At 39.0% G+C, this 13,417-nt stretch overlaps 1 protein-coding gene across 1 annotated transcript in view; it reads left to right on the top strand.

The window, feature by feature from the left end:
- LOC101848937 (sushi, von Willebrand factor type A, EGF and pentraxin domain-containing protein 1) overlaps positions 1–3,624 on the top strand; it is a gene marked incomplete at its 5' end in the record, with an annotated part of 78,313 nt that extends 74,689 nt beyond the window's left edge. The window contains 2 exon segments of the mRNA XM_005112775.2: positions 1,246–1,330; positions 3,288–3,624. Of these exon segments, the coding sequence (XP_005112832.2) occupies positions 1,246–1,330; positions 3,288–3,501 (299 nt within the window).
- Positions 3,625–13,417: the final 9,793 nt, after the last annotated feature.

Here is a 13,417-nt window from a genome sequence, read left to right as displayed (position 1 = left end):
GAAGAAGAGAGCTTGCAACGTGTTGTTAAAGTGTGGGTCCATAATGTGGCTGGAACTTTTTTTTAGATCTTTCACGTTCTTACGTCTCATCTACATAAATTAGTTGACAAATCTAATCTAGTAAATCGAATCACTTCATTGCCGACTATAATATTATTTATCTTGATGAACACTGATAATAATTTAAAATTCTGTCTAGTTCAAGGAATAAAAAAACCTTATACGGAACGATCGGGGTGATGTGCGGCGGGGTAGCATGTAGCCAGTTTGGATGACGCATTTTGACACGTGTCAAGACGGCCTGCTGAAACCGAAACGGCTACGTACGTGGCTTGTTTGGCCGTGACACTTTTCCCCCAGCTGCAGGTGTCCGTTTTGGAAAGTCTCAATTAAAACATATTTCTAGATTTTTTTCAAACCTCATGTTTATTGGGGGCACGTATCATGCTATTGACTATTCATTAAGCAAATAAAACGAAAATTGAAAATTTTGCATATAACCGGTTTGTGAAAAACACCAGAGATAAGTGTCCTGTTCAAGATCCCTATTCTGCAAGGATGTTGCAAATTTATTCGATCTGTGATGTGATTATACTCGTCAGACCATCATGAAGTACTGTAATTGTTCTCCCCCTCAAATGCTGCTGCATAGGCTATAGTAGCAATCCTAGATACTCCAGCGTGTAACCAAGAAAATGGAAGGTAAGCAGAGATGAGCTGTAGCAGTCACATGCAGCAGAGGAGAAGTAGAGAGCTTGAGTTTTGACTAATTCTGATAAAGTACCTTGATGATTCCCCCACATGCTGTTCCAGAGCTTGAGGGACGAGCTCTTAACAGTTACTCTCCAGATATCATCCAAGAAAAGAAAGAAAATTACTGTGGAGATGCCAAATTTTGTGTTTTTTGTTTTGTTTTTTTCTTGTTTTTATTTGTCAAGGTTTTTAAGATAGGAGTGTATGGCTAGTAGATGTGACCTACTTTTTAGGGTGTCCTGCTACTTCTATCTATCCTGTTTTATCATTGATTTAATGAAAAGTAGGGTTGGTATCATCACGGGAACACAAGTTTTTTTTATGCATCTGCCAGCCTTTCTTTATTTTGATACTGTCATGATAGGTCTGATTTTGAAGGGAGCTGTCACCATCAGATGCCTTCTCCTGATCCTCTTCAATATAATGAGACAAGTTAAAATTAAAGCACAGGCTAGACAATTATATCATTTGCATTATTCTTTGACATTTCAGGAATTCCACTCATAGTCGGTGGTGTGATTGGTGGTGTGGTTGCAGTTGTGGTATTGGGCATCCTACTGACGCTCATCATTCTAAAGTAAGTTTGTGTAGTGTGTAGTCACACCTACCCATTTTGTTCTAAATACAGTTACATGTTACCCAATAGCATCATAGTTGCAAGAAAATGGAGTATAAAATGCGTGTGATTTTACAGGGTTAGTCAAAAACACACAACAACATGGGTTACTCATTTTTCTTACTATAGCAAAGATAGAAGTACCTATAGATCTCTATCTGTCCCTCTCTTTACCCACTCCCTTTTTATTTTTATATTTTTGTGTTTTGGAAAAGCTATGTTTTCTTCATAAGCCATCCGTTCAATATATTGGTGGGCCTAGCGCCTTGAATTATGTGTTTTGGTAAGAGCACTCATTTTATAGGGAACGGCTGAAGCTCAGTGGTATCTATGCCGGACTGTGGTGCAGTTGAACCGGGTTTGAATCCTAGTGTGGGTGTTCTTGTAAGGTCCAGTTGAACCTAGTTATACTGCCTTCCTTGGGATGAGCATAACGTTGGCAGTACAAAGGGGCTGGCAGTATAACAGGTTACCCCCCGATTGTTATTTTGACAAGTGGTAGACTGGTAGAGATAAGAGACAAACTGTGGCCAGTCTTACCCTTTTAGATCTGTTTTGCACATTTGCCATGCACAGCTAATACAATACACATGTAGCAATTAATTACAGGTAGGCCTACAGTTCCTTCTGAACTTTAAGTAACTTCAAAATTGAAGAAAACTAGGATCAGAGTCTAGGCTATAATATATGCGTAGAGAACTCTGTAAACTGACGCTTTTTTTACCCAACAAATTTTGTACTCTCAGTCCTTGCATTACCTTGGATGTATGCTGTAAATTTGGGTGTGATTCCTAACGATATCAAAGACTTATGGGGGCGCGCTAGTTAGATAGTTGGGCTGATACCTGGCGATGCCACATATTTTGCTGGCAGGCCAAGTTGGCACAGTTCCTTTGGAGTCATTGGATTTTCCTCAGGTAACTTTACAATTTAATTCCAATTTCAATTTCTAAAAATATTATTGTTTGCGAAAGCCATAAAATGATAACATTTTCAAAAGTAATGCAAATCAGGAGTTTGACAAGCATTCGAAATAGGTCACGCTGCCAGGGACATGTAATAATAATAGAATAATAATAGATAGCATTTGTATAGCGCATATCCCCGCTCAACAGCAGGCTCTATGCGCTTTACACTATATTAGTGTAGCTTGACATGTGAGGGGAAAGAGATGATCAAGCAGCCACTGGACTAAGTGGGTGCCGTATGCTGTGTGCTGGGTGTAAGCCTATCTCTGGCGACCAATTCTCTGGCAGTGCTGGGGGGCGAATTTACAGTAGTTTAATATACGGACAGTACAACTCAGACAGTTGGCAGATGGTGTAAAGGCACAAATACTATGTTTGTACGTGCTCCTTTTCATACATTGGCAAAACCTGGCGGTAAGCAGGGCTGATGGTATGACGGGGCGGTACAACTAGGTTCGACTGTACTTGGGTTGTGTGGGGAGATTTCAAGGCTCTTTTCCGACCTGGCTTGGTCCTATATAAAAGAGATGCACTTTGAGTTTATATAGGTCTTGCCTCATAATGACCATAATGTTGAAAGTGTGGTAAAAGCCATATTTTTAAAGCTTACAATGCCATATATTCTGCTACATCTAATTACTAATTGCAGATTATTGGGATTTTTTGGGGGCACTTGTGCTGTGGACTAAAATCAGTTACTTTTTTCTTTATACATACAGTCAAACCTCGATATATATACATTGGATAAAAGCAGTTAGCTGGCTAGATTTAAAATCTTAAAATCTGTGTTTTGAAGCATGGTGAAAAACATGTAATTCTTAAATTTTCAATGATTACTTAAGTTTTTGAATTTTTGAATGGTTCCATTTTCTTCAACATTAAAGTTTTTTTCAAATATTTTCATTTTTGGTTTGAATTCAGTCATGCATGCATAAATTTTATTTTCCAAGGAAAAACACAGTGGAAGCCACCCCAAAACACAGCTCTGGTTCTGAAGCTGGTGAAGAGACAGGCTGGCCTTCCGTTTTTACAAAGGAGACTGTGATCCATCCGCCTCCTCTGGGGCAGTCGAAACAGTTCCCTGAATCTGATATTCGCCCAGCCACTCCTCAGACTCGCCCGGTCAGTGCAGCTTCAGCAAGCAACGTCTTGTTCAACTTGTAACAAGCTATTTTCCTCTGTGCATTATACATCTTGTGACATTACACTATCTAAGAATTACAAAGTTCTATCTGCTCAGTAGGCCTACCTAGTTTTGAGAAATTTGATGACAAAGATTTTGAGTTTTCCATCAAGTCAAGATTTTTCAAATGCAGTTCTTTGAATATCTTGATAATGACTCCGAATAATCTTACGATTTTGATAGAGCAGATGAAAGAAATTGGGTTTCTGACCTCATGACCTTAGTAACTTGAAAATGTAAAAAATGTCAGATAGAACTTTGTAATTCTGAGGTAACGATTATGCAGGGGGGCTGAATATATGCTATCGGTTCTCTTGTTGGGAAAGAGCAGTTTTAAAAAAGTATTGTTGACTCCACTTGTATTGAACTTGCTTACTTAAATATTCAAAGGAGAGAATATCAACAAAGATGTGAAATTTAATTCAAGGGATACCCCTTTGCTTGTTTGAAAGGTCTTTTAGCTTAGTAGTTGGTTTGCAGTTTTGCGCCTCACTGTAGGCTGTAGACAAGGCCTGGTCTACTGTACATAACCATCATCTTTTGTCTTGTAGTTGTAGTAGGGTGATCCTTGTGCTCAGGTAGAATTATGGTTTTAGTTATCATGATCGTGTCTTGACTCCAGGTAAAATTGCCACTGAGGCTTTTTTGGATTGTAAAAGTCTTATGACCCCATCAACAAAATTTAGATAATTGTCGGGGCAAAATCCTCTGAACCTGCCTATCGCCATCACTCAGTATCAGGGCCAATCCAGACTGATTGAGATACCAAATTCCACAAGACAGATGGAAATGTTTGATGCAAAAAAAAAAAAAGACTTCCCTATTTGAAGGTGGAGCTCGTGTCTTCTGCACGAAGCAGTGAACAGGCCAAGTATTACACTGCAGACACCAATCAAGTGAAAAAATCATTTGATTAGACCAGGTACACAATACTGGGTGAGACTATTGATTGGCAGGTGATTGTGGGTGAAATTAGTAGAATTTACTCTCTAGTATCTTGCTTCATATTTCAGCATGCTAAAATGTTTACAAGTTGCTGTCCTGAATCTTTGATATGAATGCAGCAGATAAGTTTAAGTTGGGCATCTAATCACTTTTCAGCATCTTGCCATCATGGATTCATAGAATATCCTCAACCCATATTTTGAAAACATCAGTGCTCCTCTCAAAGTCGAAGGGAGTCGATTATAATATCATTAAATCCGTCTGAAAGTACTCAAATTGCCATTTATTCTGGTATATTTTTCGTGGGCCAATTTTAACTTTAATTGCTTGAAAATTAAAATCAAATACTTTAAAAGGCTTTTTTTCATGAATTTTATTAACATATATTCAAATTAAAAATATGTATATGACTGAAAAACTCATCTATTTTTGTATGAAAATCTAGATATACTGTATTACAATATCTGGACTAGATTTAGTCAAATTATGTGTCAACGCTTGGAACTTCTTTCATTTACTAAGCAAAAGCTAAACGAGAGTGCACAGATGAGTGTCATATCTGGTGCAGTGGATTCTGGAAAACCAAACACAGTTAATTTGAAAACAGCAATAAACTGTCAGAAAATAAAACCCTTGATTCATTTTTCTTTTTTTTTCGTAAGAATAATAATATTAATAATAAGGAAGATCATTTCTATAGCGCCCACTCCCATGTTAACACAGCTGTAGGCGCTTTACATAAATGCATACGAACAATATTCAAGCACGCGACACACACACGCAGACACACACACACAATCCTACACACACACACACAAACACACACACACACACACACTCAGGCACACGTGTGCACACACACATGCACGCAAACACACACACACACACACACACACACACACACACATGCACGCGCGCACTCACACACACACACACACACACACACACACACACACATCTACTTGCTTATCACACGCGCACGCTTAACATCATTACGAAATGAACACATACACATACTTAATAAAATAATATACACAATGCAATTCACAAAATACATAAATGGATACATAGTCATTTACATAACATTGTACTGAACATGAATCTACTGACATAAAAATGATGTCATCAAATGTGTCTTTAAAGATTAAAAAAAAAAATTAGACTCAGATATTGTATGTATGTCTCAAGGGTGGGGGAAGAGAGTTCCAAATTGATGGAGCAAGGTGGGCAAACGATCTTTCAGCTAATTTTTTACCCCTTTTTCTAGGAAGTTTTAAAAGACGTCCTTTGCATTGTGCTTTCTTTCTCACTTCTTTGTACACTCTCATCTGTTCTGTGTCTGTTCAGCAGATTAAACAAGCTGACACTGACAGTGTTGAAGAGAAGGCACAATGCATAGAGCTTGCATTTAAAATGGCAGTTGTTAAACAATATACAGTATAATCCCCTATTTCGACATGCTGTGGGAAGTGGATTTGATGTCGATATATAAAAATGTTGATAAATGAAATTTTTATATAAAGCCAAAGAGGAAAAAAACTAGGGGAGGTCAGTGGTAAAAGACAACACTACTTTTTAAAGCTGGTTGCATCCTCTGATTCTTGGAATTAACAAGAGGCAGAGGGGGGCAGGTTGGAGATGTGGTACCAAAGACCGAGCAGCGCGAGGCGCACACTACAACACACCAGCGCAAACTTTGTTGTAGCATCCGTGTAAGGCTTGTTAATGGCTGCTTGCTGGGGAAAATGGGTGGGGCACTGACTCGCTGACTGTGGCGCTTGCCAGCGACAGACTGAGAATAGGACGGGGAAGGGGAGTGAGCGAACGTGAGTGGGGGTAGGGAGGTGATGCCCAGCGTGCGAGACGCTCACGTCTGTGAGGCACCATACTGTGTCGAAGACAACACTGTGTAGGCCCCACATGACCTACTAAAGCCTGGTGTGTCGATTTATAGGCTACTTGGTGGGTATGTGGACTTAATGAAGAACAAATGCGTTGACAGTTAGTGTGGCTCCTCCTATACTTTAGATGAGAAAAAAAAATTTGAAAAGTGAAATTTGCCGCACATATGGCATTCTCATTCAACTCTATGCTGTCGACAGTCATTACTATTTGAGCAACCTCTGTAACCTGAAAACCTGGCTAAACTGAAGAAAATCGTTAGTCTCGCAGATTTCAGTTTAATTTTAAGTTTAAGAGGATTCCTCTGTATTTTGTAGAGTATTTTGAAGACTGAAGAGATGAATACTTAAATGTTTGTTCTGCTTTTTAAAAATTATGTATTGTATAAGAGTGTTGTTTTCTCTTTAATTTGATGTGAACAGTATGTCATGAATAGACGTGATTTTCTTCTGGTGTCAACTAGTGTTGTCATTTTTACCCATTATTTTATGTGAGTATTTTGAAGACTGAGGAGGTGTATTCATTGGTATGCTTTGATTATTTTTAATTTCTTGCGAAAGAGCTCTTCTTTCTCTTTACTTTGATGTATGTAAGGTGTATCTCTGTCAGTCCTAATATTGGTGAATTGTTGTGACATTTTCAAGTTTTAAAATAAAATTGAGCATAATATATATATGCATTGATGACTCTTGACTGAAGAAGTTTGGTTCATATATAGCAAAGTTTGTTTACAAATAGTGAGCCGTCTTGGAAAATGGTATTTTTTCCTATCATGACATGTGCAAAACTATAATATTTTAAACAGCGTTTTCTTAAACTTAACTACCGCGGTACAGTATAACACGGATAGGTCAAACTTAGAAGACTTGAAATCATGCATTCGTCGAACTGTGCCTGGGGTCCCTTTTTTTCCTCTCATATCTTTGTAAGATCCCTCGAACTATGGATCCTTCGAACTACCGAATGTGAGGAACAATCGTTTTTGACCATCATGCATATATGTGCACGGATTTCTTTTTTCATAAATGTAGCAGGCTTCAGAAGTTATTTACAGTAGAGCAGATTACAGATGATTTTGTTTAACACAAAATTCCTGTTATTGTTACATGTATGTTAACACAAAAGGATGTTATCCCCATTTTTTTCCCTCTCCATTCTATGCATCGCAGCTTCCCAACATATTCATAACACAATTTAAAATCTCAGCAATCTGTTTAAATTTAATCATTCTATCCATCCGACCTCCCCCCCCCATCTTCTTTTTCACTCGCTGTAGTCTACAGCTGTCAATATAAACAGCATATATTCAATAGGCTAAGATTAGAACCTCCATCAAGCTTTCTTTCTCACTTACCATTCACAGCAGCTGGTGAGAGAGTAAGTATATGGGTTTAACGCCACTGTCAACACTATTACGTTATTTAAGAGACAGGACCTCCGAATTTAATGTTAGTCTCTAATTGATAGGAAGGAGTAAAATGGGTTGAGAGCCTTAAAACTCCACTAAATGACCTGAGTTCAAGAATGCTCCTTCTAGGATTCAAACCAGGGCCATCCACTCTATAGTCTAGTGTGATATCAGCTGAGCTAACGGCCCCTCCCTGAGAGAGTGGCATTGTTTCATAGGACAGGGAGAAGATACACTAGGCAGCTGCCAATGGCCTCTAAATCTAATGTAAATAATGTAATGGGAATGTCCTTTCTTCAAATTTTTAGAATATCTAAGGTTGCGTAATGTGCTGCTACAACTACAATTGATCAGTCCCATAGTCCCATATTTTGTTATGTACTTTTATAATGCATGAAGTAGCAAGGCAAAATTACCACATAAACAAAACTACAACCTCACTTGAAACCTCATTCTGTGCAGGCAAGGCATCCGTGTGAGCTTGACAATAAGGTTTTCCTCTTTTCCCCCCTATTTCCTTTAGATTGGCAGCTCTGCTTACGTGTCATTATTGAATAAAAATAGTATATAATATATATAAGGCCCAGCACTGATCTGAACTGTAAGAGACACGTCACCTCCTCTTTTTTTTCTTTATTTTCATTAGCATTCTGCTTATCATGAAATCTGCTTAACAGCAAAGAAATTCTCGGTGTTGTCACATAGCGTTTTGCTGTACTAACATTACATTATACATTATGTATTATCATTATCATGAATTTTGTTTGACAAATTTATTTACTGAAGACTAGATCTGGTCAATAGTACAAAGTAATTGCTCTCATCTGGCAGAGGACTGTTGCACGAGAAAAATTATCTAGGCCTCATAGACTGATTATTAGTATTATAAATTTTTATATGTGTGTTTTTACTATTACTATTGTTATTATAACATGTATTATTATATCACTATAAAAATGATATTGAGGCCTTTGTATTCATGAAAATATTTTAAAAATATACTTTTTGTGTATTCTTGTCTTGTTATTCTTCTATGTCTCCAGTGTTTTTGAATGAGCCCATTCCTGCATTGTGTTCCGTATATGGATCATGTCATTTTACCTTCACTGTGTAAGAGCAATACAATGTTGGAACAAAAGTTTTCAGTACTACACAATAGTATTAGTATGCTGTACTGCTTTGAAATCAACGTATCCGTTTAACAGAGTTATGCCTCTTGTTCCAAGATGGCGGCCGCAAGTGGAACACCTAAGCCAGCATGAAAACCGCCTCATAAAAAAGTTATAATTTTTTTGTACAAATTTATTTTTGCTTCTTTTTATGATTATATTATGTAACTATAGGTTATCTTCTATTTAATTAAGAGGGTCAATATCTTACTCATGGCTATGTATAAAAGTTTCCTTCCTCTTTTGACCTCTGAAAGTATGATCCAATGGAACGCTATGCACAAGAGGGTGCATGTTTTTTCGCGGGGTGAAATTTGACCTTTGAGTCTCACTGTGGCTATGACTATTAATTGAAACGATATTTGGGTTTTCTATCCTTTGTGATGTAATGGAGACATGTAGTATGTAGATGGTTTAACACTCGATTTTCTGTAGCCTGATCATACATGAGCTTAAGAAATTGAATTTGAACCAGCACTTGGCCGTTTAGGAGTCCTGTCAGGCCTATTCTAGTAATGAGTCTTTATAACATGTCCCTTCAGGCTTTGTTTAATTTCAAGAAATGGACTTCTACTTCTAAAGCTTTTATTTAATTAGTTTCAAGTGAGAGAAAGAAATTGTTTTATTCCTTGTTCTTTGTAATATTTCTAGGTGGAATATGCACCCCCCCCCCCCCCCCCCCCCCGTCGACCAGCATTATGAGTATGACAACATGCAAAAAAAACATACCGTCACATGCACTTAACATCCTGATTGTTTGAACATTTGTTGAAACTGTTTAGTTAATCAGGGGCATGCTATTAGCTCAGTCGGACTCTGGACTGTGGAGCCTATGGCTCCGATTCGAATCCTCTTGAACATGTTTCTAGGATTCATTGAAAAAAGAAGGGGGGAGGGGATGATGATGCCCTGATCAGTAGCCGGGGAAATAAAAACTGTGAGTAGTGTGAGGCGTTTGTATCTTTGCGTTTGCCCATCAGAAAAACAAGCCCAGGATCAAGTCCATGAAATTGTGGAGATCCAAATTGTTGAGGAAGATGGAGGAGTGTCACAAGCTTGAAAGCCCAGAATCACTTTTCTCCGGTTATTTAGAAGGAAAACTCAGGCAAAACCTTATAGTTGCCATCATTCGAGCACTGTAGACAGAGCCTGGCAACAGCAATTACAATCAGTGTCCGAAGGTATTTGGGATATTGCCTACATTATCTGTAAAGAGCACTTTAGTTTGTAGAGTAGAAAAGCAAACTCCACAGTAGATTCTACAACAGGCGACAAAGACAGAGGGAAAACCTTAGAAACAGACAGAGACATTAAAATGTAAAAATAAATAATGAAAACAGCATCAACAGAAGAAGAGGAAAGCCTTAGGAAGCTTTGAAATACAGTGGAATCCTGTTATAACGAGAGAGAGGGGACCGGTGCAAAATGTCCGTTATAGTATAGCAGTATTCTCGCTATAAGGGATCCAGTTATAAATTCAAGGGAAACTATAAGGTTGGCCTAATCTACGAGTTTGGTGTACTGTTTGTTTTATTTCCTTTTTTGATATCTCCCCTGACGACGATTTTGTTTCAACATGACCTCTAGGTCTTACTTGATCAGAAATTGAATCAGATTTCTTTCTCTAGCGCTGGCGATGTTGACTGACAGTAGTGACAGCTCGGCGTTGGCCATCAGAAAGAAAGGGCTCTGGGCTAACTCGCCAGCTGTGTTTTCCCCCACCCAACCACAGCCTGTGGTGCATTCCGTCAGCTAGCGCACGTCACTCATTCGCTTCATCCATCACATTGCTGTGACCTCTCCATCCCTACATCGGAGAAGTGAGAGGCATGATAGTGATAGGCCTCGATAATCTAAACTAGGCTTACGCTGGCCTATCACGCGTGGCGTTCTGCTTGTCTGTACATGCCACATCCTCCGTACTCAGTTGCTCTAGCTTTCATTATTGACACGTGGGCTCTCCTATTCTTTGATTCGCTAGATCACCAACAAGTTTCTCAACTGGCGAGGTTTTACATGCATTTAATGGCATATGCATTGTGCACAGCAGCAGCAATATTCCGTTATAACCGACTCGCATGTTTGTCTGATTGCGCTATTGCAGTATTTTATTTACAAAGGTAAAGAAGAGAAGAACCCCCCCCCCCCCCCCCGGGGTTTTAGAATAGTGTCTTTATAACAGACTTCTCGTTCCAGACTTGTTATATGTGGACTCCACTGTAAAACTAAAACAAAAAGCAAGACAGAGCACTCGGTAAAGCTGAACATTTGAGGAAAAAACGTCATCGTTGTAGGAATACATGTAGGGCCTACTTGTTTTAAAGCACGCACCCTCTTGTGCATAGCGCTCCGATCAAACTTTCGGCGGCATCAAAAGTTGTGAAATTTTTTTTATATTTAGAAAAGCAACCTGAATCTTTTCATTTGGTGCCCAAATATACATTATGTTGTGTCCCAATTGTATCAAATTTTGAGAGGTCATGCATTATTGGGTTAAATATTTTATAACTATTGCCTTTCTTCAGTGTAAGGTAGTGATATGGTAGGCCTGCATCTGTAGGAGAAATGTGCTTTTAAGACTAGTTTAGTGCGAATTTTACAGAGCTTGCATTTGTATGGCTATGAGTGCGCTTTCAACACTGTCTGGTAAGACAAGAATAGATGACAGAACAGTGACACTCCCATACTTAACATGCCAATCTTCAATAGAAGGACAGAAATAATTGGGAAGAGAGCATTAAACAAATTAAATGTGACACAATTAGGTCATATAAGTGAAGAGGATTAAAGGTGTTACAAGAGAGTAACAAACACAGAGGAGGAGGATGGATAAATGATAGGAAAGAAGGAGCAAATCACACCAGAGCACACACCAACCACCCACTTAAATTTTTACCGTTACCCTGGTTCATGAACTGAATGTCCTTTTTGTTGAATTGAACCAATTGAGGATCCAAATCAGAATCAGGGTAATCCACCTAAGAGCTTCATCATGGTACCAAATGAGCGACCGTGTTGCATTTACTTGTGTTGTGACTGTGACATACATGATACATGCAATCAAATCTGCTCGACGGATCTCCTCTCCAGTGGTCACCTGTTTTTACTTCATGTAATGACCATTGTTCCGTGACACGAGTGTATACTGTATTTTTAACCTGTCCAATGTGGCCATGGTCAGTCATATTGGCGATAAGTTGGAATCAAAACCTGCTCAACAAAGTTTTTCGCCAGCCCGTCCTCAGTCAGACTTGTAAACGAAATGATCATCAAACAATGCCACTAAGCAGGTCGCCAGGTAAGGCACGGCCTACTAAGCAAGAGTGGGTGAGACTTGGTGCAGCACTTACATGATGTGGGTGTCGAACTGAGCACTATGCCACGCCCACATCTTACACGACAACCAGTACAATAATAATACACAGCTGCTGATTTCAGGTAATATCATGCAGTTGTATGGCAGGCAGTATGGTGTCTGTCTTAGTGTACTGACTGCGTGGGTGCCGACGAGTCACGGAAGCGACGAGTAAGCGTCCATGACGCTTTTTGAAGATGACAGATTTTATTTACGAATGGAGTGTGAGGCCCACTAGAGTGGGGTCGTCGTGGGAAGCGATGCGTTTGCGACGAGGATGCATTAAACAATGTGACGTGAGCGCACTACGAGCTGCACTAAAATTTCAGGCGTTGGTCGTCAAATTGCTACTAGATCTAGGTCTTGAGTGTGAAGTGTGTAAATTGAAAGCTCATTTTAATTACGTCATACAAAATGGACACAGCAGCATTGGTTCATGCAGTTGAAAAAAATGCTTTTACGACAAGGGTGATGAATACTACAGCAATAGAAACCTAATAAATGTTGATGGTTTCATTCTGAGGTAACGGATGCATCTTTCCCCATCTGTTAGTATTTTGTCCATTAGGTGGTGGTATCTCATGCACCCAATATATCGATGCCAGGCTTGTCGCTGCTTATGCAACCGTGACAACAACCATTGAAAAACACCTTCTTTATCCATTGTTCTAGATCTACTGATAAGTTTTCATGACCATAAGATGCTTCCACTCCTACTTTGCAGTGCACCAGGCATCTTGGGAGTGTCGCCTTATCAAATCATCAAAAAGATGCATTAAAAAATCCAGAAACGCACGTCCACTCTGTCTGTACTCTTACAGTAGCCATCAGCCGTCTGTTTAGAGTATTTATTTGTTTGTTTGTTTTCTCTTGTTTTGTTTTGTGAATGACTGCTATACCAGGAGTTATTTCGAATCGTACAGTGGAAACCATATATATATAACAGGCCCGCTAATAACAGGGATCCGGTTATAACAGGGATTTTTCGTTTTTTCCTACTCTTTGTCTCTATTAAAAGTAAAAGTTATCGGCAATAACAGGGCCTCATCGCAGCCCAACCGCTTATAGCAGGGACAAAGGCTCGTTACAATGTGTAAAAAGTATGAGAGAGAGAGAGA

This window comes from Aplysia californica, unplaced genomic scaffold (assembly GCF_000002075.1).
Source record: "Aplysia californica isolate F4 #8 unplaced genomic scaffold, AplCal3.0 scaffold01402, whole genome shotgun sequence".
NCBI lineage: Eukaryota > Metazoa > Mollusca > Gastropoda > Aplysiida > Aplysiidae > Aplysia > Aplysia californica.
This window is presented reverse-complemented; position numbering and strand designations above follow the sequence as displayed.